At 39.9% G+C, this 26265-nt stretch overlaps 1 protein-coding gene across 1 annotated transcript; it reads right to left on the bottom strand.

Moving 5' to 3' along the window:
• Nucleotides 1-472: 472 nt before the first annotated feature.
• Nucleotides 473-25165, bottom strand: LOC125113854 (ankyrin repeat and fibronectin type-III domain-containing protein 1-like). The gene is made up of 7 exons (XM_047756799.1): nucleotides 25155-25165; nucleotides 22303-22435; nucleotides 21706-21822; nucleotides 14164-14379; nucleotides 3524-3690; nucleotides 682-904; nucleotides 473-553 (listed from the first exon to the last, which is right to left on the bottom strand). The coding sequence occupies exons 1-7, from the start codon at nucleotides 25163-25165 to the stop codon at nucleotides 473-475; spliced, it is 948 nt and encodes a 315-aa protein (XP_047612755.1).
• Nucleotides 25166-26265: the final 1100 nt, after the last annotated feature.

Genomic DNA, 26265 nt, shown 5'->3' with positions numbered 1-26265 from the left:
CTAAACTTGGTTCATTTTGCGTGTGTGTATAGGGATGATGTGTGTGTGTTGAGTGTGGGAAGATGGTGGATGTAGGCTAAGAAAAAAGAAGAATCCAACCTAATGTTACATTGTGTTGACTTACTAGACAGAGGTTAATGCATTTTTACTATTCTCTTAGATTTATTTCTCTTAGGTTTCTTTTCCTATTTTCTATGGTTTTTTTTTTTTTTTTAAGTTCTAGTTAGTGGAGGAAAGATTTGCAGATTTTGATTTAGACAGTAATTTTGATAGCAGTTTTTCTGTTTGTGGAAAGATAGTATGGCATAACCTTGGATATTGCTAATAGATTTATATTACCAATAGTCATCTGTTCTTGGGTAAATCCTTCTTTGTAAATCCAACTATATACTTTTTAATTGACTTATCTGTTTATTTGTTCCCCTTGCTTCATGTTATCCTGAAGCTGAGATTTGGTGTCTTTCAATGTGGGTTAGCCAGTTATTTTTGCTTGTTTGACCAGACCACAGTAAAATGGGATCTGGGGATTCTGAAAGACATCAACACGGAGAAGCTAGAGAAAAGATACAGAAGTGCAGTCTGTGTCCACTTAGAGACGTCAAATTGAAAATGCACATGTATGTGCAAAGTGGTATGGAAATCAATGAACTATGTGTATATATGTATATAATATTTTTTCACCTTTTGAGTTTTATGCCATAATGCACTTTCCATGAGCCATAAAAAGAAGATAAAAATGGTAAAGACTTGTACCTGGTACAGAGGTATATTGATCTGCTTAAGGAGAGCTTTCACTGCCATCTGGAGCTCGTAGAAGAACAATTGCATGGGGCAGTCAGAAGTATGATCCACACTTTCCATAGATTCAGAGCCAGAAAGCTTTTGGACCCATTCCCACTCCTCTCTGTATGTTGAGTCAAGTTAAAATTAGAAATATAACAAAAGTTCAGAACTCAGCTAGGAACATTTTTAGCGTATATGTCCAGAACCTGAATAACCAATTTTTGGTGGTTAAAACTCGATGCAATTCATGAAATTTGAACTTCTTGCCACCCAAATGGAGTTTAAAATGAGCTCTTTCTAATTTAAGCTTATTTCACCTATCAAACCACATATACCTCAGAACAGCAGGTCTGATTAGTAGTGAATCAGTTTTTGAGATTGGAGCTTTGAAGTATTTTGTAATAATTTCCTGAATGTCTTCATTTTTCTCTCGCTGAAGATCCCCTGTACGTTCTAAGACCCTACATTTTACCACAGGGGCATCTGCTGGTTAATTCAGCAGTTGGGTAACCACAGGACTCTGGTCCAACTCAGGCAAGAAACCACATGGCACATTTCAACCCTGGCCTGTTGTAATCGTGGGTACTATTTTGGTTTCCTTCCCCTTCCAAAAGCTTGAGGAAAATCACAAACAGGAACACCAGACAATTCCAATAAAAGGAATCAGAGGACACACATCACTGCTTCCATCCTCCTTTCAAGCTAGTCATCTGTGTCTTTATTCTGCATGCTCCATAATCCTTCCTAATGAACTTTTCCAAATGTCACGCAGAAGGGGAGGGAAAAGAATGGTGGTGGCAGGAAAGCACGTCTAGTTTGTCCTCCAAAAGCTGCTCTTCGAAAGGCTCTTGAAAAGATCAAGGTAAATGCCTCTTGAGCAACATTATTTCCACAGGTATGTTAGCAGGAATGTCTAAATACTCTCAGCTGACTCATTTTCTCCTAAATGCAGTGAGCAGCAATATCAGGAGCAGGATAGAGAGGAAAGGGGAGCCCTCTTGTTTGGGGATGGAAAGAAAGAAAGTGCTAACATATGTCCCCACCCTCAAGAAGACCCTCTGAGGGCTCTCCCCAGAGGGTTATACTCAACGGGGCTCCAACCTATGCACCCCAAAATGAAACTGATTGTGACACGAACTTTTCATCAGAATACATTCTCTTTTAACCAACTGCATCTTTTCTCAAGTGTCTGTTTTCATGATACCAGTTTCATGTCAATTCCCACACTGAAAAAGACTATGGGGAAAAAAAAATCTACCCTTTGTCTAAATAAGAGAAAAAAAAATCAAAATTAAATCCTACTTCAGTCTGGGCTTCAGAAATAATTGAAATCGTTGAGAACCTGCTTGGGAACGATGTCTTTTCTTCCATCACTGATACTGAACTGAATGAGGGGTTCTAAATAGCAAAGTAGGCACAAAATCTAAAGGACCACATTGCTGAAAGCGTATCTGCAATCAGATTAGAAAATAAATGACCTGGGGGAATACCATGAAATATCCACCACTAACTAATCAGTTTAGTCTTTAAGAATGAGGGGGATGGAACTGGCACAGTGACTACTGGAATCTTCCGTAAAAACGACACTTGGATCCTTGGCAAGCAGAAATTAATGTGAACAATCACTAAAAGAATCTAAACCTTTAATACGCAAATCTAGAAAATGGATGAACGTAACCACTGCTGAATCAACCCACAAAAGAGCCACATAACCTCTTGGGAAGGACTGAGGTAACTAATGTTGATTGTAAGAAGTGACCACCAGATGGCAGACTTAAAGTCTAGGTGTAGTTGATAAGTGAAGGAAGAGACGATGGAGCTAGTCTCTGAAGAGACCCCTCATCATTGCCTTCATTGTCATCAAGCAGTATTTAATCAACATGGTCAGATACTACAGTTAATAAGTTCTTCCCACTTTAGGGATCAAATTTTAAATGACCAAATTAGAGCCTCCTTTGGTTAAGCAACTCCATAACTAGAATCTAAGTATCTCATTTGTACATTGAAATATGACAAACTCCAGAGAGTCCTTTTTCTTGTCTTATCTAAGCTTTCCTTTTCTTTCTGTGTTGAGCACAATTCAGTTCATTACAGTAGACTTTCAGAGGTCTATCAGAGGGCTAGCTGTAAATCTGAGCCAGATTACCAAGATTGGACAACTTTCCCAAAGCTAAGAGGGTAATTCACCATGATGCGAAACCATAGAGGAGTTTCTAGATCAGGATTTTTTTTTTCACTTCTTTTCTACCCTAGAGAACCATAAAGAGTGTAGGAAACATACACAGTCTTTAGGCTAGTGGATAAGAGGTGGGGAGAATGAGGTAAGAAAGGATCCTTTAAGATTAATGGGAAACCAATTATTCAACCAGAACCCATTTACATGAGGATTTTAAAAATATGATTTTTTAGGTTGTGGAGGAATCCTATTGGAAATAGCAGTGTTGAAAGGAAAGGGCACCCATTCATTAACCTTTTGAGCATCAGCAGCTGCAGAGAGCAAAGTGAAAAGATAGTTTCCTCTTTAAATGGGCTCACTCCTCCTACCAACCAATACTACAAGCCCTCCTTATCCGAATGTTAAAACCCTGCTATGCCTTTGCCCCCATATGCTGGCCCCTGAGGACATCTCATCAGAGAAACTTCACTTGAAAGTAACAATTCAATTTCCTTCTGACCTATCAAACCCATCACTTGAGCCATTGTTTCATTACAAAGAAAATGCAAACTCCTCACAACTTACTTGGAAATGTTATTGTTTTCACGGATCTTCACATGGCAGAGGATGTTAGGTAACTTTTGGGTAACGAGAACTTTGATCTGATCCACAGAGCTACACAGCTTTAGGTAACCCAGATATAATCCAGGAGAGAGACGTTGATGACTCCTTTTGTGATAGGAGAGAATATCCTGTAGGACAAAAAAAAAAACAAAAGAAAAAACACCTTAAAAGGCAATTTCTTTCCCTTTTTCTTTTCTAGGTGCACTATGTCATGAATTAAAGGAGCTGTGGCTAAGTAATTAGTGAGAAACCTTGGGCACCACCATGAGTGATGAGAAGGTGTTGGTGGTAAAGTCAGTCTTACCTTCAGGAGAATTACCCTCCAAGTCAGCTAATCAGTCATTAATATATTCTGCATGCTTATTTTCCTCGAATTTCTGTTCCAGGACTAGGTGTGGGGGTTATGTTTGGGAATGGGCTGGTGGTGGTAGAAGCGGGTACTAAAGAAAAATATAATTCATAATTTCTGTCCTTGGAGGGTTTATTATTTAGCTGGGGGAAAACAGAAATTTGCATGTAAAAGCTGACAAAACAGTATAGAAGCCTCATTATTTCAGGATCACTGGAATCAACATTTTATAGTAAGAAAAAAAAAGATTTGATTGATTCTTTATCTTGAAAAGTGAAACAAGTCATAGCAATAGATTTATTTATCTTATATTATTAACATTTGAGTTGTAGTGACAATTATTCGCTAATTCTGAGAATGAGGAGAATCAACATTGGCTTCACATTTTAGACTAAATTGTATAATAGCTGCAATACTATTCCTAATATTTGACTTTCACAACGTGACACAAAAAGAATAAATTTTGCAGGAGTTATTTTGAAGACTTCGTATATTTTTTCACTTTTATTTGAAGAAAACTGATTATTCAAGTCATTCTCTTCTAAAATCCTTGTTCATTTTGTGTTTTTCAGTTGTTAACTGGTCCATTACTGCCAGATTCTCAATTGTCAGTAGCTTTGCACCTGATTTAACTACATCTCCACATCATCTTCATTAGCTTCACAAAATTCTATATCTTTCACAAGATTTAAAAATTTACCTTGTAATAGATTTGCATTGAGTTTGTCTTTTAATGTCATTGAATTTTCTGTAGGCAGCAGAGACTGAATGAAGTTGGTGCAATAGGAAGTGCCGACCTAGTTAATCACGGAGGGGTGTTTCGTTGGAGTTTTGTTTTACACGTAGTCAGTTTTCTAGTGAGCTATTTAGGTTGTGGCTTTTGCTTCTCTATATGACTGCAGGAACTCAGAAAAGGAATGGTTGGTAATACTGACACTCCCTCTCCCCCCAAGAGCGGGTAAGACTTTTTATACATTTGGGCAGCATAGGGGTGAAACAGAGGTAGGAGAGATGATGACTCAGGTGACTGATGATAGGGGAAGGATCCATATAGGACAGAGTGTAGCCTTGTTTTCAAAGGGAGTAAAAAAGAAGGAATCAACTCTGTTACATGTAAGGAAGGTGAACAGAGGAGAAAAACAAACATTTAAACTCATATATAATTCAGTATGGAACAGAAAAGTATGACCATATACATCCTTGACCATATACTCTGAAGGAGTGATCCCTAATCTGTAGAATTAACCATTTGTAAATTTAACACATGGTATTATGCATTGTCACCTCTGTTTCATCCTCAACATACATAGTAAGTTCCAGGTACCACAGGAGACATTGGGGTTTCAGGTGAACGGATATAATCCCTCCTTTTGAAGAGGTCAAGAAAGACAGATGAGGAAGTTCCCATTGTGGCTCAGCGGTAATGAGCCTGGCTAATATCCATGAGGACGTGGGTTCCATCCCTTGCCTCACTCAGTGGGTTAAGGATCCAGTGTTGCCATGATCTGTGGTGTAGGTCAGAGACATGGCTCGGATATGGTGTTGCTGTGGCTGTGGCGTAGGGCGGCAGCTACAGCTGATTCGACCCTTAGCCTGGGAACTTCCATGTGCTGCAGGTGCAGCCCTAAAATGCAAAAAAATAAAAATAAAAAAAAAAAAGACAGATGAGTGAAGGAATGGTCACAATATACTGACATCCTGAAACCAGTTTATAATAGTGGCAGTATAGGCATACAGAGGAAGGACTACTTATATTTTTCTTCTTTTATGTTCTTTTCTTGAAATGGACTATGAAATTAATGGCAGGGCTTTAAAAAAATTGTCTCCTTAGTACCTAGTACTTTTCCTGTATATAATAGGTACACAACATGTGGAAATCAGGCCTAAAATGGAACATATGAGAATAGCATAAGAGTGACAAGATAAGAATGGTCCCAATGGGAGGAAGACATAACGAGCATGTATGGAAAAGCAAAGACTAATTAACTTTTAAGATATTTGGCAAAAAATAGACTAGAAAAAGATCTGATTTCATGATTCAGAAGGAAGAAAATCTTTTTAATATCACAAGGTTGATAAGGTTGAATTTTTTCATCTTGTCTCTTGACAACAGATCATAGATAATTAGTTGACTATAGGAAGTTCAGTCAAGGTGAAATTTGGAAAAGTGAAGAGGTTAATCAGAGAGGGATAAACACGTAATGAGAGGAGGTAAAATGGAAATATTCAGATCCGCAAAATTTGATGATATGCACCCTAAGGGTACTTGCTGTACAAGCAGATGTGGCCACAAGCCCACAGGTCATTATTTTTGAGAAGTGATGGAGAATTAGAGAAGTCCCTAAAGAATAGAAAAGGGCAAATATGCTTATTTTTGAAACAGGGAAGGGTGAAACACAGGATGACCCTGGTATAATTAAAGACCACCAACTTATTGATCTTTGGGAACAACAAGAATGAAACATCAAACAATCAATTTGCAGTTACCTAGGAAACCCTGAGACACTAAATAGGCGTCAACATGGTTTTGCGAAGGGCAAATCAAACAGACAGCTCTAATTTCTAATAGCAAAAGAACAGGATTCATCGACCAGGGAGAGGTCTCTAGTATAATCTGTTTCACCAGATAATCTGGGAAAAATAGAATTTTGACCACATTACATTAATCAGCTGACTATTAGCTTTGAAGATTTGTGAACGATAGAGTATGGGGAGAGTAGGACATAGCGAGTGATGGTCTAGTAGAGATTGGTCCTGGGAGCCAATCTGTTCAGCATATTTATTGATGTTCCAGACAAAGAAATGAAGAATGTGTGTATCAAATTTGTGGGTTCCAAATCTGATGTGGTTTTGATTTTCTGGAAAATAGTAATAAAGCTCTGAATGACCCTATGCATTGGAAAAATAAGCCTATCATAATTAGGGTTGCAACTTAATAAGAAAATGTTCTTGTGAAGACCCAAACCCAAGAGTACAAATACAGGATGGGTATGAGTATAAGAAAAAACATGTGGGGGTCAGAACTGACCACAAATAGAATGTGAGTTAGGAACATACTGTGGTTATGTAAAAACCAATGCCATTCTGGCACAGAGTAATTTACTCTTTCATTCATTTTATAAAAGACTATTACTGAGCAACTACTATGTGTTTTCCTGCCTTTACATAGTCATTTATCCTTTATTAGTCAGAATGTTTTTGGAGCCTGAAAAATGCATGGGGTGAGTTCCTGTTGTGGCTCAGCAGGAACAGACCTGACTAGTATCCATGAGGATGCAGGTTCGACCCCTGGCCTAGCTTAGTGGGTTAAGGATCCAGTGTTGCCATAAGCTGTGGTGTAGATCACAGACACGGCTCAGATCTGGTGTGGCTGTGGCTGCGGCTGTGGCTGGCAGCTGCAGCTTTGATTCAACCCCTGGCTTGGGAACTGCCATATGCTGTGGATATGGCCTTTAAAAAAAAAAAAAAAAAAGCATGGGAAGAGAAAGATGCTGTTCCAGTGTAATCTGAGGTATATTAGAAAGGCTTTCTAAACCAAATCAAATGCCTGTGGGTTTATTTATTACCTGATTTGACCTCTAACCTGCATTTCTAATCTCTGCTTCCACTACAGTCCTCTCGTGTCTCTTATCTCTAGCCAAAATGGATTGCTTTTTCCTTCCTCACACATAGCCTAATTTCTCTTTATTCTTTGCTGGTTCATGAATTTATTCATTCTACCAACTTTTATCAAGCATCTACTATGTATCAGGCTTTGCGGTAGGATATTAATGACATCAAGATGAAGAGGACATGATCCTTCCTTTCATGGAACTCATATTTCAGTTTGTGAGAGAGCCATGTGAACAAGTTTTTCTTAGCCCAGGTGTGATAAAGGTTGTGTAAAGTCCATTGTGGACCCAAGGTAAGGTGGGATCTATTTTTCCAGATTTTCCTGTATTATAGTTATCATTATTTTTACCAAGCCCTCTGTTTAATTTAAATCTATTTAATTCCTTCCTTCCTCCCTCCTTCCCTCTCTTTCTTCTTCTGCCACCCTCTCTTTCTCTCTCTTTTTTTGGTCTTTTGTCCTTTTAGGCCACACCCGTGGCACATGGAGGTTCCCAGGCTAAGGGCTGAATCAGAGCTTAGCTGCCAGCCTATGCCACAGCCACAGCCAAGTGGAATCTGAGCCGCCTCTGTGACCCACACCACAACTCATGGCAACACCGGATGCTTAAGCCACTGTGTGAGGCCAGGGATCAAGCCTCTGTCCTCGTGGATGCTAGTCAGATTTGTTTCCACTGAGCCATGACAGGAGCTCCATCTCGCTCTCTCTTTCTTTTTTCCTTCACCCGGTGAACTTAACTTACCCTTCATGGCTCAGCCAAATGTCACCTCATCTACAACGCCTTCCCTGATATTTCCAGGTAGAATTAATAGTTGCTTCTTTGTCTATATTTCCATAGTACACTGTTTGTGCTGCTATCAGGCTCTGGCTTAAATCTGCCTTGTATTACCTTGATTTGTTTACAAGTCTGTCTCTCTCCCTTGACTGAACTCCTTGAAAGCAAGGACCTTGACTTATTCATTTGTTTTTCCTATAGCACCTAGAAGAGTTCCTGGCACCCAGTTGGTGCTGAAAAAATGTTTATTAAATGTGAAGTGAGAGGCCCAGAGATAGTGGGAGCCTGGGGCTGGACCTCTGGGAGAGAATATGCCGTGTTGGTATCGTGCCAGGAAGGGTATACCCACCCTCTCCTCACTGAGCAGCTATCCTTAAGAGATTATTAGAGGAACAGTATACAGTTGCTTTACCAGTAACTACAGGGCTTTTGTTTTGTGGGGTAGAGCATGGAAGCTGAATTGTCCAGGGTTAGTAAAGATCATAAAATGGTGGCCAGTGGCCTAATACTATACAGATTGCCAAGAATGTAAAGTTTCTGAATTATTTTCTAACTTATAAAGATAAAGAGATTTTATTCAAAATTCTGGACTTTCAACCTCTCTTTAAAAATTGAAAAATATTTCAGCGGTGGGGCCACGTTCTTCCACTATATTTAGCGGAAACTGAATAGGGCTGTTCTCTAGATGAGACGAGGGCACTCCAGATAACTGCAGTCTCTTTACTCCCACTTTATTTCTTTTTTTAATATTGAGACATAATTCACATACCATAAAATCCACCCTTTTAAATAAGTGTGAAATTCAGTGGTTTTTACTATAGCCAAAACGTTGTGCAACTATCACCGCTATCTAATTCGAGATTATTTTCATCATTCCAAAGAGAAACACTGCATTCATTCACTGTCATTCCCCAATCCTTTCTCTTTCTGGCCCTGGAACAACTCATCTACTTTGTCCGTGTGGATTTGCCTATATGGGATATTTCATTGTATAGCATTTACTGTCTAGCTTTTTTCACTTAGCATAATGTTTTCAGGGTTCATCCACGTTGTAGCATGGATCAGTACTTCATCCATTTCATGGCTGCCTAATATTCCATGTATGAATATATGCTTTTGTTTATCCATTCATCAATGGTTGCATATTTAGGTTGTTTCCACTCTTTGGCTACTATGAACGATTTTTTTAAAATTTATTTTTTATTGTTATTTCTCCCAACAAGCTTTTTTTCCCCCCATTGTACAGCATGGGGACCCAGTTACACATACATGTATACATAGTGTTTTCTCCCATTGTCGTGCTGCGTTGTAAATTTCTAGACATAGTTCTTCCATGAACAGTGGTGGATAAGTTTTTGTGTGATCCCCATAGTTTCTTAAATGCAACCCCATTAACTCATTTCCGTTAGTCTTTCTGTTAGCTTTTGATTCCCATGTTAGAGGTTCCTTGAAGGCAGAGAGAGCAGGAGTTACTAGAAAAGAGCAGAAAAGGGCAGAAGAGATAGTAGGTCCTGGGGCTGAGGTATAAGAAGAAGATACTGGGTCCCTGTAGGTGACCAGGAATCCCTAAGGAAAATAAGAGAAGGAAAGGAAGCGGCGGAGGGAGATCAGAGGCAAGCTTCCCCACAGCTTCCCCAGGATCCCACTTTTAAAAGGGATCTAGAGAAAAGGGCGCGTGTGTGGAAAGCAGCATGGCCAAATGGGAAGAACACAGGTTAGTGCTCAGAGACTCGTGTCCTAGTCCCACATTCTGCTTTTTGGCTGCTGTAACCTTGGTGAGTTTTACTTCCCTCAAATCTGTAGCTTCATTTGTGAATTGGACACAACTTAGCCACTCACCCTTCCTGGGTTTCCATGAGGATCAAGTGATATTATAGATGTGACAAAGTGTTATAAATGTGAGAGATTCATCTTCAGAGAAAACTTCACCTGTTTTTGAAGTGACCCCTGAAGACCATGGTCAGAATAACTCAGCACTTGTGAAGAGCCTTTCTGTTGGAAATGCAGCTGACCCTTGAACAACACGGGTTTGTACTGTGCGAGTCCACTTATATATGGATTTCAATAAATTTACAAGAATACATACATGGAACATCATACACACTTGTAATGGGCAAGGCTTGTATCGAAGTGGATAGCCTATCAGTAAATAGGCATAAGGTAAGTAATATTTAATGTAAAATTAATAACGTTTTAGTTTTCTTACTGTTTTACAGCTTTGCTTTCAAAGAATTACATTACCCTACCGTATGCCTTTCTCATAATTGGAGAAACTAAATGTCAGCCTATCATCACAGGTAAGTGGTTTTTAAAAAAGTGACAGGGTTTTCTAATACTGTATTATAAATGTGGCAATAATACTGGATGCCGTAAACATTTTATAACCATTCATTAGCATATAGGCCAGGCTACTATAAAGCAGTTGTATCACAATCGTGTTGATTACACCAGGCTACCATAAAGCAGTCATACGGCTGCTTCTTCATTGTCAGTGAGTAAATTGTTTATTCTTGTAAATGAATATGAATTTCTTTTTCCCATTATCTTTTCACTTTTGGTCTGGTATTTTTCACAGATATAACTTCTACAGTGTTTTGTATCGTACAAGACAATAATGATGTAGGTACTGACAGAGGATGCATCTTGTAAAGAGATGACATAAACGTACGGTATTGATAAGCACTGTAAATGTATTTTCTCTTCCTTATGATTTTCTTAACAACATTTTCTTTTCCCCATCTTACTTTGTTGTAAGAATACAGTATATAATACATATAATATATAAAATGTGTTAACCAACTGTTTATGTTATCAGTAAGGCTTCTGGTCAGTGGTAGGCTATTAGCGGTTAAGTTTTTGGGGGAGTCAGAAGTCACATGTGGATTTATTACTGCTAGGGTGGGGGGTCAGCACCCCTAACCCCTCTGTTGTTCAAGGGCCTACTGTACTCTCACTGCCAGTTAGTTTGCTCAGGGGGAGTCTAACTTGTCTGTAATAACTCTCTTTTCCTTCAGGCAACTGTGGGAAGGATTTTTCTCTCCTTCCAGATATATGAGAGAGGCCTGTTATGAAGGTCTGGGACTTGAGAGGGTCAGGAATTTGAGAGGGTTAAACCTTGGAGGTTTCCTGGGGCCCTAAAGGATTAGTACATTAGTTATGGGCCCAGATTTTGTTAAAGCCCTTATCTGTTTTGAAAACCCCATTGTGGAACACATAGTCTTTATACAGTTTTTCCTTCGTTCTTATGAAAAGGTAGAAGAAGGAGTGATATGTTCCAAGGGGTGACTGAGCCAGTATCTAAGCTCTCCCGGGAGAGTAAGGATGAGGAGATGGGTTGGCTTGCCCTGAGGAGAGTCTAGCATTGCCTGGCTTTTTCTGAGTAGAGAAGTAATAAAAATCACTAACGTCTATGAGCACTCACTCTGTGCTCCTCTTCTAATGCTTTATATATTTACCTCATTTACTCTCCATTAGGTCCCCCGCGAAATAGGGATGAAATACAGAATATACCAGAGGATGAAATACGTGAGGGGAGACATTCAAGTGACTTGTTCTAGTCACATCACCAGAAAAGGGGTAGTCAGAAATCACACCTAGTCAGCCTGATTCCAAAGCGGCGCCTCGGAATGTGGAGTGATGTAGCAGAAAGAAGCTCAGGCTTCTAAATCGGAAAGCCCGGTGGTCATCAATCTACTGACCCTGAGAACAAAAGCGTGGTTTGTGGCCTGGAATTGTGGGCATCACGCAGCCTGCTCTGGTCAACCACCAAGACCTATCTCTGTGATGAGTTGGTGGAGTTGCCTCCTGATGTCTAGGAGTGATGGAATACTGCTCCCCTTGTAGTTTTACTCCCCCATTTCCTCCCTGGTGTAAGACCCGTATGGGAAGGAGGGGAGAGAGAAAAAGTCGAAGGAGGAAAAAGCAGAGTGGGGGGTGGGTGGGAATGACATCAAGTAGGAATGTGCCAGCCAGCAGGGGTAAATTTTCCACTTGGATCTGTGTGGAAACCTGATCTTGCCTCTATTTTTGGTCTCCTTCTCTAACAACTTTTTGCCAGATTGGAATTTTTCTGCACCTGTAACACATTTTTAATGTAATAAGTCTAGGAGAAACCAGGTATTATATCATGCTGGGGTCTGTGCTGTGTTTCTGGGAGCAAAGGTAGCCCAGACCCCAGTTTATCCCTACAGGGGATTAGTGTATTAGTCACCCTGTAAAAGCTCAATTTATTATGATTTTTTAAATGTTTCTTTTAGCACTTACTTATAAAAGGTGAAGAGGGGAGCCACGAATGTGTCTGTGTTCCCTGCTCCCACCTAAACACACACACACACACACACACACACACACACGCACACACACACACACCCCTCTCTATGAATTTCACATGAACTCAGGCTCCATGAAATCAAATCCAGGGGTATTGGCTTTGACCAATTAGCTTCCCTTTGCTCCAGTGGACTTCATCTTGGTTTGGGCCAGTGCAAGTAATACAAAAGTGAGATTATTGTACTGGTCACCCCTCAGTGGAGAATGAGAGTAGGTCAACAGACTGGTGGCTTAGCTGTTTGGGGTGATTACTGGGCAAAGACTTAGGTGTGGCTTATTTGTGTGAGCTTGAACCCTTTCTTTCCCATGATTCCAGATTGCCTATCTTGTGGGTATATGCTGTTTGTTTCATAGGTCCCAAGGCAGTGGTTTCTGCTAGCTTTGCCACCTCACCAGAGAGTTCTGTAGAACTCATCCCCATCACTGGGTTTACAAGAAGGGAAAAGAAACAGCTTGAAGCCCATGATCACATGAGAACAGGTAAAGCAGTGGGGTGGCAATGGAGAGGGCTCTGGACTCGAGCACAAATGTAGGTTTATATCCCAGTTCTGCCACTGAGGTTAAGAGACTAGATCTCAGCAGCCCGAAGTTTGAATTTTGGCAGCTATGTAGTTTTCAGGAAAGTCATCTTTTATTTCATCTTCCACCCCTTACTCACTAAAATCCTAACTTTTGCCCCTACATGTGATGCAATATAGCAGAAAGAAGCCTGCTTCCAATCAGAAGATCTGAGTTCAAGTTTCAGCTCTGCTATTGTCTTGCTGTATGTCTAGGGGCAAATCCAAGTTTGGTGGTGCCTGAAGCTAAGACAATTTTTGGTGCTTTCCTTAAGGAAAAGAAGACAAAATTATGACCATAAAGTTGTTAGGGGCCTTGGAAGGGGCTTGTAGAAGTAAGGAGCTGAATGATGTTGAGCCTTCATTAGCCTCACTAAATCTGCCTCTGTGTTTGGCTATATGTCATGTGTTTGGCTATATGTCATATTATCTCTTTGAGCCTCAGTTATTTTGTTCATAAGATGGATTTAACTGTGCCCAAAGGAGTTTTATAGGAAATTAGCAAGACTAAATATGTGTAAGAGTGCTTTTGTTCCAGATATTTTATATACATACACAAATACATACATGTGTATATATAGTCTGGAAATGGTATATATATATGTGTGTATATGTGTGTGTGTGTGTAGTATAGAAATGTTTATTATTACAATCCATTCCAGTATTGGTTTAATGTTTTAATTACACTACCCGTAAACCCACACTCAAACATTTATCTCCATGTTTCTCATTGGTTCATTGGTCAGGGGCATTTTCAGTGTGCCCACCAATCATATTGCTTGATAGATTCCATGTCTGGAGAGTGTTAAATAAAAACAAGCTTCTGAATCTTTCCTCTGTGTGGAATACAAGCAATGACATGTCTCTGGACCTCTTCATTCCATTACCACATATGTAAATGGCTCTTGGCATATTTCCCTAGAGCCTCAATAAGTGTGTTTGGAACTTTAAATATATAAGGAAATTGAAAAGACTACATACCTGGATGGTTATCAGTAAAATGTCTAAGGCTGTTGGCTCCTCCGGTGTTGAGAGAGACTTCCTCTGGCTTTGCAGCTTTGAGATCTGCATCCATTTGCCATTAAAAAATGAGTAGAGCATCTCCATCTCTCTGATGGTGACTATGAGGATGTTTCCATGCCGGTCTTTAATGGGCTCATAGTAAACTCTTCCCAAGTTGTGTGTTCCGAGTAAATTCTAGAAACAAACAGATTTCTGGTAGGTTGGATGATGTACAAGGAAAACAACATAACTACAACAAAAGACACTAAATAATTATCTGATGTTTCTGAGAAGCTGTTTCCCCCCTCCCCCCACCCCGCCCGTTAAGCAGACTTAAACCTAGAACTTTTGGCATCATAGAAATATACTTAACAGAAGCTCAAAGAAAATGTCTTTGCCATAAGCCTGCAAAGATTATAGCAAGAGGCACAAAATTATGTTTTTTTAAGCAAATTCAATATCTGTAAATATCTCGTACCCACATAGACACACCAGCACATAAACCTCAGTTACCAGCACTTGAAGAGAATCCCAGATGTTTTAAAGAAAAATGCCTGATATTTCAAGTATGCTACTGTGGAGTTTTCAAGAGATCTACAGTAAGCTGGTATGAGGTGGGGTTGTTTAAAATGAAGAAGTGAATTGACAATGTAGCACATTGTACAGGTCCCCAAATGACTACACATTCCCTTCAAGATACTTTAATTGGGTGATTGGCCTGGTTTGACTTATCTGCATTTCAGAGAGTTCTATTTATTTAAAATTTGGTTAAAATTGCTTGTGAGCAATTTTAGTGAGGTGGACAATACTTTCAGAAAGGTAGGAAGAGGATGCCACATTAAATGTGGAGGGACCCAGGTGGATATTATTAAAATAAACAGTTTTACAAATATGCAGGGTTTGAAGATTTCTAACTTAGAGCACTGGTTGAACAAGAGAAAAATATCCTTTTACTTTGAATATTACAGTTTTTTAAAAAATTATTCACCATCTCAGAGCTTCTAGCTGTTAGTTTTGTGAGCTCACATAAATGCTGATGAGATAAGCTGTTAGTAGGAGAGCAAAAGTAGAACTGGGATTTGTAAAAGTAACAAAAGTTACCTAAAAATAAATGAACTGGCTGGTCAGTATTCACATCTTCAAAGACACTGGAATGTTCCCTCACAGGTAGGGACCATGTCTTAATTTTTTTTCATTTTGCAATAACAGGTCACATATATTAGAAATTTCAGAAGTAATTATTGACATGAAATTCACTTGGAATTTTTAAAAATGGCCTAAACACTCAGTCAGATCATTCCTTTCCAACAATTAGCTTCTAAATCGTAGAGAAGTAATTGGGTAAGCCTTTTAATCCAGCACTATGTAGTACTACAGTTTTGTATAAAGCAGTTTGTTGAAAAGTAGTACTGGCCAATAAGCAATGGCATGCCAGTGAACTGGCCATCAAAAAAAAAAAGAAAAAAAAAAAGACCTGATATACAGCACATGCCAATTTCTGTGGTGTAAATACTCCTACCTACAATAGCCTATTTCAAACTACCAAAGGTTTGACAACAGCTTTGAAAATTTCCGAATACTTAACAATTGGCTCTTCTAAGCTAGTATAAGTTGGCTCTGGCATGCTACTGCTGTCAAGCCCTTAGTTATCCTGGTGTTGAGTTTCAGGACTGGCTGCTATTCATTAATACTTAGACTTCTGAAAAGTGATTTACTCTCTCTGGCCCTGTTTCATCATCTACAGTTAAGAGTCCTTACAGCTCAGACATCCCATGTGCTAATCCTTACCTTATAGAGTGTTTGGGAGATTAAATCAAGCATTGTAAGAGAAAGGTTTTGTAAACTGTCAAGCTTGATACAAGTAGGTAGGTTATTGGCTTTCTTGACTGCTTTAATTGGAATCCCACCCTGGTTTATACTTACTTATTTTCAAGACCCAGCCAAGGTTTCACCTTCTCTGGGAGGATTTTCCCAACTCTCATAGGTAGAATTTACTATCTCCCCTTCTGTTCAAACTTATATCTTAGCATGATTGTAACTTAACTGTGTATTGATGTACATGTCATAAAGTCATGTTTTTTTCATCTCTGTTTCTCTGGGTCCCTTGCACACTGCCTGGCATATAGTAATAGCTGAAGAAATTTTTGTTGACTGAATTAATATATTATCATTAGGACATTGGAAAATAGATTTGCTTTGGATCAGAGTGGGTGGGTAGACACTGAATGAGGTGGTCATTTCACTTAAGCAGTGTTATTATCAGTGGTCCATGATTAGCTTTGGATATGTTGACTAATGGGCTAAACAAGAAAGCACTAAAAGTCTCCCTGAAATCCTTCATGGAGAGCAAATTGGGTTGGATAGCCAGTTCTGGAAAGAGCCCAAATTAAAAGAATATCTTTGTGAAAATAAATTGCCACGATGTTCTAAGAGGGCAATTTGGGGTTCTTTAGAACCTAAAGAAAACCAGACCATGTTAATACTGTGCAATCAAGATTGGGATCCCTGAAGATTCTGTACGGTAAAGAGAAATAAAAGCCATCTGGTGGTTCACAGGAATGCATCTGTTATTACCACAACAAATCACAGGGCTGTCGATAAGCCCCAGACAGACAGACAATATTTAGAGACCTCTATTCAGTTTAGGGTGACATGGGAAGTTGAAGCAAATCTGGAGTAGAGATAGGAAGGCCTGGAAAAGAAGAGCAAAATTTTTTGGAAACCTTTTTTCCCCCCTTGAAACATGAAAAAGACATAGTATTCATAAATTGTTACCTGGCTTTAACTCACTAACACTCATTTCTAAAATCGGTGGAGGAGGAAAGTTTAATATAATCCAATCTACAGATTATTACTGTATTTTTGAGGATAAGTAGTTTGGACATCTCTCAATGTAGGAGGAATGTACACTTCTCCCTCTTGGGGCTTCTGCCATTTTCCTAAGAGTAGGAAAAACAGTGTGGGGTCTTGGCTACTTACAGACTTTCTAATCTTTTTTTTTTTTTTTTTTCGTATCCCAATGCTGGCAGATACTTGTCTTTCCTCCTGCCTAGGTAATATTAATCAATTAACTAATTCATACTTTACATTTTTTCAAATAAAATTTAAGGCCACTTCTTCTAAATAGGCTCCAAGTGATGCAGGATAGACTTCTTTTTCTTTTTTAACTAAAATTTAAGTGTTATATTTAAATTTTTTGTCTGTTTATAAAATGAACACATAATAAGAGATGAAATATTGGAAAGAATGCAGGCTTTGGCATTATCTAGATCGGGGTTTGTATTCAGATCTGCTACTTTCTATTTGTGCAACCTCAGGCAAGTTATTTAACCTTTCTAGGCTTCAGTTTTATCCTCTGTTAAATAGCAGTACTTTCTCATTATGGTGTGGTACATATAAAATGAGATATAGTTTGTCAAGCTCTTAGTACAGTGCCTGGCACTGATTCTGTTAAATTAATGTTATTGTTTCACAATAATTATTATATGCATTATTATTAAGTATTAAAAAACTTCCCTATAGAGCAGAAATTGGAAAGTGAGGTATAGGATGCACAGTGGTTCATAAGCACTGTGATGAACGTAGGTTAGGGGGCTACGAAAACAGAGGAGGGGGAGAAAGATGCCAATGGAGGCAGTTGCATGACATGATAAAATGTCTAGGCCACTCTTGAAACAGTATGACTCAGGGCATGACATGGTCAGAGCCTCTTATTGATTCCTCCAGTGGAGTGTGGAGAATGGATAGGAGGGTGTTAAAACTGGAAGCAGGAGGCTTACTTTGAAGGCTTTGACATACTAGGCAGTGGTAGTGATGCTGGAAAGAGAAGAAGCGTAAAGTGAGATATACCATAGATGAAACAATAGGATTTATGTATGGCTGACACCACTCAAGCTATTTAAGAATGCCCTTTTACTTTTCTCAGAACATGGCAAGAAATGTCAGATTAGTAAAGAGACCTGAAATATTAAGTATAAATTTCTCCAGTTTTATTTTTCTTCCTCTGCTGAAAAGTTTTTTTTTTTTTTTTTCCCTGTGCCTTGTCACTCCCTACCCCCACCAAAAAAGTATGGCTTTGGTATTTTCAGACATTTTCATCCTAAAGATCAGCAAATAGTTTGGGTAATAGGTTCAAAAAAAAAAAAAAAGACAAAAGCAACTCCTACTATTTAAGCAGGCAGTGCTCTGGCCTTTGATGGGCATTGTAAGGGGTAACTTTATTGAGTACTATGAAGCACTCATCACTGCTGGAGAACTACCAAGGTGGTAACTATGGCATGAGGTAACTTTCTGTGATCCTTTTTCCCTTTAGTTAGATAAAGTACCCTCAAATGTGGTCTTAAGGGTGCAGGGGTTGGACTGATAAATACATTTACCTATCCAACCAGTACTTACTGAGAATGTGTCACATGCTACGCATGGGGGATGTAGTGGTGACCCAGAGAGGTACACTCCGTGAGCTCAGGGACTCCCAGTCCAAGCTGATCACTAACCACACAATGATGCAAATAATTAACTAATGGGATTATAATCACCATTCTGAATAAAGAATACAAGGTGCTATGAGAGTGATTCGCTTAATCAGGATATCAGAGAAAGGCTTCCTGAGGAAATATAAAAATTAAGCTGAAGGATATGTAGGCATTAGGGAGTCAAAGAAATAGAGGAGGATTCCAAGTAGAGGAAACAGCACGTGAAATAGCAAAGGAGACTGAGAAATACAGGCTGGGAAGTTGGCAAAATATGGAAAGTGTGGAGACATGGAAGCCCATGGATGTGGCAGTTTGAAAAGAAGAGCGAGACCAAGTGCTGCCAACACTGCTGAGATGTCAGTTGCAAAGAAGATTTAAAAGTGTTGATCAAATGTAGTGAAAGTGAAGTCATTGGCAGGGATGGATCTAGATTTGGTAGGGGCTTGCACCATGCAATTTTGGGTTCCTCTTTAAGATAAAGAACACAAAATTATACATATGAAAATTAAGTATTAAAGTGAATATTAATTTACAATGAGAAAGGAAATCTCGCCAAATACTGGGCTTTCTGGTCCCTTTTCACTCCTGGGATTTCTTTAGGCGGTTTACCAGAAATACAACCCAACTTCAGCTCCCACCTAAACGCTCTACGTCCCCCACACTCACAGGGGACCATGCAAGTGAGGGGTCCTGAAACTCAAGCTTTATGAGCATCATCTGCCTCTGATTACTGGGCGCTGAGAGAGGAGTTTGGTATGCATGGGAATGGCAAAAGTCGGGGAGAGGGCTTAGAACTAAAGGTGAAGTGAGGAAGTAAATGGAAAAGGAGAATGATGGCCATTCCTTCAAGAAGTTTGGGGCTAAGGAAGGGAAAAGATATTGGCAGCTGAAGGAGGGACTGAAGAATCGAGATCCAGAGCCCATGTGGAAGGATGAGCTTTTGGTAGGAGGAGAAAGACTTTATCTGTTGGAATAGGAGGAAAGGAAGTGAAAGCAGGGTCAACACACAAGGAGGCTTTTCAGTCTGGTGGTGGACAAAGAATTAATTCTCATTTATTTTCTTAGTGAATTATATGGTAAAGTGTCACTTGATGTGGGGTTGTAGCATGTGGGGGAAGGGGAAGGGATGTGGTAGAATGAAGGTTTTAAATAGCTGTCTTGTAATTTGGGAAAGTTAATTTAGTAGAGAAATGGAATGTGATCACTAGGTAATATTACATGTGACAATGGTAGCTATTAATTTAATGTAAAACCAGTCATCCCCTCCTTCAGTGATTTTTATGTGGCAATATGAAAATACTCCAGTGTAGACATGTTAGGTTCATCCAGACTTGGATTTTTTTCCAAATAAATAATATGGAGGGGGACAGTGGCCAAAAGTTTAGGGTGTTTTCAAAGGACTGATTATGATGGCCAAGAAATCTAAGTTAGACAAGGAGGAACGTGACCTCAGAAGGGGACTGATAGATTATGAAGAGTGATGGGGCTAATACACTGGGGGAAAATCCAAGAGCTTTTATAATGAGGTAGTAGTTGAATAATACACACTGGTCCTCACGGCTTCCCTCTAGCTCCTCATTGTCTAACTGCAGTGGCTTGTAGTAGCCTGCTCCTTCTGTGTTACTGGTGTTCTAGGAAGCTTCCAATAAACATGCAATAAAGAGTCCCATTTAAAATTCTAAAGTCGTTCAATACAGACAGGATGTCTGGGCTCTGTGATGGGCTAATGGGAGGGTCTACTAAGGACGCCTAGGAAAGAACTTTACTAAGGGATCAAGGAGCCTACTGGGAATAGACTTTATCCTAAAGAAAGCTATTTAAGGTACAGTGGCTTGGTCCAACTTAAGTTGGTCAGTGGTGAAAGGAAGAAGCCTTTTGAATTCAGCACAGTCATCATGGCCCAGCTCTAAGAACTTCTTGTGTTGAAGGAGATGATTCTGTAAGCAAGAATGAGTTGAAATGGAGAGCACTATTTTTTTTTTAAATCTCGCTGAGGACATAAGGCAGTAAACAGCCTGTGCAATGGATATAGCATGGGGGGCTTGAGTTACCTTTCACAATTAATTATAATAGCAAGACATTAATTATTACGATTTCAGGGAATCAAATTATTGTTATATGGGTCAAGAAATGAAATTCCTATAATTTGTGGGGGGGGTGGAGTTGTAGACATTTTTTTTGTTATTATGACTCTATTTTTATGCTTTGGCTGGTATGGTATGACCAAACACAGCTTATGTGGATTCTTGTTAAGTGTAGTTCTGGGGTTAATAGAATTGATAGCTTTGTAGGTAGATAGTCATCACTGATAAAGCCTTGGCAATATCTTAGAGACCCCAATTCTATGTAGCAGATGTTTTTCTGTGCTAAGAACCACAAGTTCAGATAACACCAAAAAATGATGAAAGGAAAACCCAGAAGAGATTGGTTAGAATTTAACGTCATTTCTAGGAGGGATTCTGTAACCTACAGAGATTCTTGCAGGGCTTGGGGGTCTGATCTGATTGGGTTAACAGTACAGAAGGATGATTACATTCAGACTTAAAGGTATGATTTTAAGAGTTCTTTTTTTAATTATCAAAAAATATATGCAAATGCCTTTGCTTCACCATAAGCATCCAGCCAAGAAACTCTTTAAAGTATCTGCTGGTCTCTTTTCCATCTTCATATACTCATATGTACACAAGATGCCAGAGCTTCAAAAGCTCTTCAGGAGTTCTAGGGTTAAACTTATTTTGGAAGTGATGAAACTTAGGCCCAGAAAGAAGTGATTTGACTAATATCCATCCAGAATTCAAATATCTTCACTCCTCATTTACTCCTACACTCTTCAGGAGAGAGCCCTGCTCCTCTTCCAGGAGATTGCCAAAAGCACAATTTCCCTACGAAAGTAGGTGTTCAGCTCAAACTGTCCAAGAAGACTCCATATGTCTAGGATCTAAAAGAGCAAGGAGTCCACCTTTATCTTTTCCAGGTGGGGATGGTAATTGAACTGGCCAAGTTTTTCTAAAATTTCCTTGGAGATCTGGGTTGAAACCGGGCCCCTCACCTGCAGTTGAGCTGTTGCTGCGAGCATCTTCTGCCGTGTTTGCAGGACTGTGGATGAGGACATGGAGATAGGTATGCTTTGCCTCAACCACCTTATATCTTCCCACATACAAGACAGCTGCAAAAGAAGTCATGAGGTCATATCATCCTTCAAGCCAGTACATGATTCAAATTGTGGCATCAAAGCAAATCAGGGAGAAGGAAACCTGACCCGTGATGTTTGTTCTCCAGTCCATTTTCAGATACAGGCAAAACAACTTTTTGATCTCTGTCCAATTGGAAAAAGATCTGAATGTTAATGAAACAATCAGATCCCCATTTTAGTCTTTGCCAAATGATCCCATAACTCAGAATAGCGGAGACACTATCTGACAAGATGCAAACTTCTTTGCTTTGAAAATGTAGTGTAGATACTATTTTGGCATTTTTTTTGTGACATAGGGCATATCAGGGCTGAAAGAGACCTTTGAGATAATTTACTCCCACCCCAATACTTTGATCACCGGAGACCCTTCAACCCCTCAACTAAAGTTTCAGAGATTTATGTGCAGTACTATTGGTACAAAGTGGGTAAGAATGAAATTAGAACTCAGGATACCTTTGTGAACCACAGAAAATCTTGTGTAATGGAACTGGTGTGAGAGTCATCTATTTCAACAATTGGTATTTGGTCTTCATTGGTGACTAACATATTGTCTTTGTAATAAAATATAACAGCTATGTAGAGTCCCCTAAAAAGAAAAAGCAAAATAAAAATTATCCTCAATCATCTCCTCGACCAAGCCTGAAACATGCAAACATATTTTTGGACATGATACAAGATAAAGTATACCTATGAGCATATTCTTGTTAAGTACCACAGTTTATTGGTTAGAATGCAGAGAAATTAATATCTTGTCCAAATTCTCAGAAGAAAAGTGAATTTTATATTCTTTCAATGATAAGAAATGCCTACCAAGTTTCCACTCAGAACCCAAACCAGCAGATTCCTGAGAAGGTAAGACTTCTTGGAAAACCTGCATGGGACCTACCGTTTCAAGGTCTTCACAAACTTGTTTGAGGAATGGAATAGGTGTTTCAGGCTCCTTGAGACTGACTGCTTTCGGCCTGTGGCTTGTAATTTCGAACTTTCTGAAACAGAAAAAAAAAAAATGCAGTGTAAATTCCATTGGAATTTACTCTCGGGGCCTTTTTTCTACCTGTTTGCTTTTCTTCTGTCTCCTCAGTGTTACTTATTCCTTAGTTTCATGTAGGGATTCAGCTCATTCATTCCATCAAGAAGCTTTTGGGGGAGTTCCTGTCGTGGTTCAGTGGGTAAAGAATCTGACTAGGAACCACGAGGTTGAGTGTTCGATCCCTGGCCTTGCTCAGTGGGTTGGGGATCCAGCATTGCTGTGAGCTGTGGTGTAGGTCGAAGATGCGGCTTGGATCTCACATTGCTGTGCCTGTGGTGTAGGCCGGCAGCTACAGCTCCGATTAGACTCCTAGCCTAGGACCCTCCATATGCCGGGGGCGCGGCCCTAGAAAAGACAAAAAAAAAAAAAAAAAAGAAGAAGCTTTTGGAGTTCTCTAGTGGCACATTGGGCTAAGGATCCGCCATTGTCACTTCAGCAGCTTGGGTCGCTGCTGCGGCTAGGGTTTGAACCCTGGCCTAGGAACGTCCATATGCTGTTGGCAGGGCCCCCACAAAGAAGGTTTTGTATCTTGAGATGCCAGTGGTTAACTCAATGAATGAACAGCTCCTCATAAATGTTGGAAATGAGTAACATTTAATTCTAATTTTATTCTCCTTATGAGTGATTTCTTGTGACATGGGATAAAAGAAATGGAATCAGCAATTCCTGCATGGCTTGTGATAACAAGCTGACTAGTATCCATGAGGACATAGGTTCAATTCCTGGCCTCCCTCAGTGGGTTAAGGATACGCCATTGCCATAAGCTATGATGGAAGGCACAGATGTGGCTCAGATCCTGTGTTGCTGTGGCTGTGGTATAGGCCAGCAGCTATAGCTCTGATTTGACCCCCAGCTTAGGAACTTCCACATGCCATGGGTGGAGCCCTAAAAAAAAAAAAAAAAAGGAATCAACTATTTTGCCACCCCCACCCCTTTTTTGTCTTTTTTTTTTTTTTTTTTTTTTTTAAATAGCTGCATTTGTAGCATGTGGAAGTTCCCAGGCTAGGGGTCGAATCAGATCCTGTGTCCCTGCACCAGATCCTGTGTCCCTGCACCATGGCAATGGTGTATCCTTAACCCACTGAGAGAGGCCAAGTATCGGACCCGCATCCTCACAGATACTAGTAAGGCTCGTTACCGCTGAGCCACAATGGGAACTCCCCCACTGCCTTTTAACATTCACCCACTCTTCAGTGTTGGCAAAGCCTTCTTGTTAGTCTACAATTCCATTAATTTTTTTCATTATAAAATTAATATAGGCACATTACAGAAAGTCTGGGGCTTAGAAAAAAAGAACATAGTCTCATCCATATCATCCTGCTGCTTTAGTAGAACCACTATTAGCTTTCTAGGGTATTTTCCCCAGTGTCGGCTTATAGAAATAGTGGTGGGCCTAGGTACGATTATCAACCTCATTATTCAGAAGAGGAAACAGACAGGATAAGTGGATTGTCCAAGATAGAAAAGCCAATATCCTGAAAAACAGACATTCATTCGCTGAGTAAATATTTACTGGGACACTACTATGTATAAGGTTTTATGGTTACAGTGATGAGAAAATCATCCATTGCTTCTATTTAGCTCTTTTATTTACAACCTGGAGCATGAAGCTCCCACTGATAAAAGCTGTAGACTTATGATCACATTCTTTGCAAACAGTGCTCCCTAGAGCTGAACCAGCTGATCCCTCATCTAATTCTCATCTTAAAGGTAATTAATGAAGGGAAGCTGAAGTTGTTGAGTCATAACCAAACTCCCGACAGACATGTGATTGGAGATGAGAATGTGGTCCATATCCACTGCTGCTGGACAATGGAAATCTGGGCAGATGGCTCATGGCTGAGGCCCAGTGTGGCTCTGCCTATGATCCTTTAGGAGCAGTAGGGAATGAGCTGACTGACATAGGCTTTCATGCCAGCTTCAAGCTTGTAATGGTTATTCTTGGCAGAACAAAGCAAAAGCACTTTTTTTCTAACTTGAACATGAATTTGGCTGGTCATATTCTACTTGAAAATAATCCTGCTCAGATTCCTGATTAGAGGCAGCATATTGAACATAATTATCACAAACCATTCTCTCCCAAAACCTTACTAAAAGTGGAGTACAGGGATTAAAAAAAGAGAAGGGGACATAAATCTATAAGGAAGGAGGGAAAGGAGACAAAAGCAAATGAATTTTGGTAGCTAGAAAGCAGGTGGACAGATAGATTTGGCAGAATTGAGAAAGATGAATCCTAAACTGTCAATGGAGAAAGCTGAGAAGTAACCTGACTCACCCCGTGGGCATTATATACTGCTGGAAGTGTGGGGAGGATGGAGATAAATGAGGCGGATTTGTTGAAATCTATTTAAAAAGTAGATTTCTAGGAGTTCCCGTTGTGGCGCATCAGAAACGAATCTGACTAGGCACCATGAGGTTTCGGTTTGATCCCTGGCCTCGATCAATGGGTTAAGGATCTGGCATTGCTGTGAACTGTGGTGTGGGTCGCAGACATGGCTCAGATCCTGCGTTGCTATGGCTCTGGTGTAGGACGGGGGGTTACAGCTCCAATTACACTTCTATCCTGGGAACCTCCATATGTCGTGGGTGTGGCCCTAAAAAGACAAAAAAAAAAAAAAGTAAGAGGGAGTTCCCATCGTGGCTCAGTGGTCAACGAATCTGACTAGGCACCATGAGGTTTCGGGTTTGATCCCTGGCCTTGCTCAGTGGGTTAAGGATCTGGCATTGCTGTGAGCTGTGGTGTAGGTCGCAGACATGGCTTGGATCCCGAGTTGCTGTGGCTCTGGCGTAGGCCGGTGGCTGCAGCTGGGATTAGACCCCTAGCCTGGGAACCTCCATATGCCGCGGGAGTGGACCTAAGAAAGACCAAAAAAAAAAAAAAAAAGAGAGAGAGACTTCTAGTTATTCTTCCCTACCCTGCATGGGTAGACAACTATCCCTTTCCTACTCTAGAAGAAAGCTAGTGGCCTATTCTCTGGAAAGTGTAAAACAGAGATCTTTAGAGTGGAAGACATGGTGTATGGGTAAAAATGGGTAAAAATGGATAGAGAGAGTACTATACACTAAAAACAGGTGGATTTAATCAGTTTCCATACAGAATATTTCCCCACTGGACTCTTGGAACACTGGTACTCCAATCTATATTCTCCAGGCAGAACACTGAAAGAAACTTTTCTGGAGCTCTGACTAGCATTAAGAATACACCTAAAGATTCTGACATTGGCTGTGTTGTTTTCCTAAAGATAAGGCCATGCCAGATCATCCCACGGTGATCTGTATACATAAAGAGCCCTATCCCTTTGCTTAGAGCTTCCCGACAGCTCTTGAATTCTCTCACATCAAAGCGGACACCTAAGGATCACTAGGCAGGTGTGAAAAGCATGTTA

Source organism: Phacochoerus africanus, chromosome 14, assembly GCF_016906955.1.
Source record: "Phacochoerus africanus isolate WHEZ1 chromosome 14, ROS_Pafr_v1, whole genome shotgun sequence".
NCBI classification, from domain to species: domain Eukaryota; kingdom Metazoa; phylum Chordata; class Mammalia; order Artiodactyla; family Suidae; genus Phacochoerus; species Phacochoerus africanus.
Note: the sequence above shows the minus strand (reverse complement) of the source record. Positions and strands in the feature narration are given on the sequence as shown.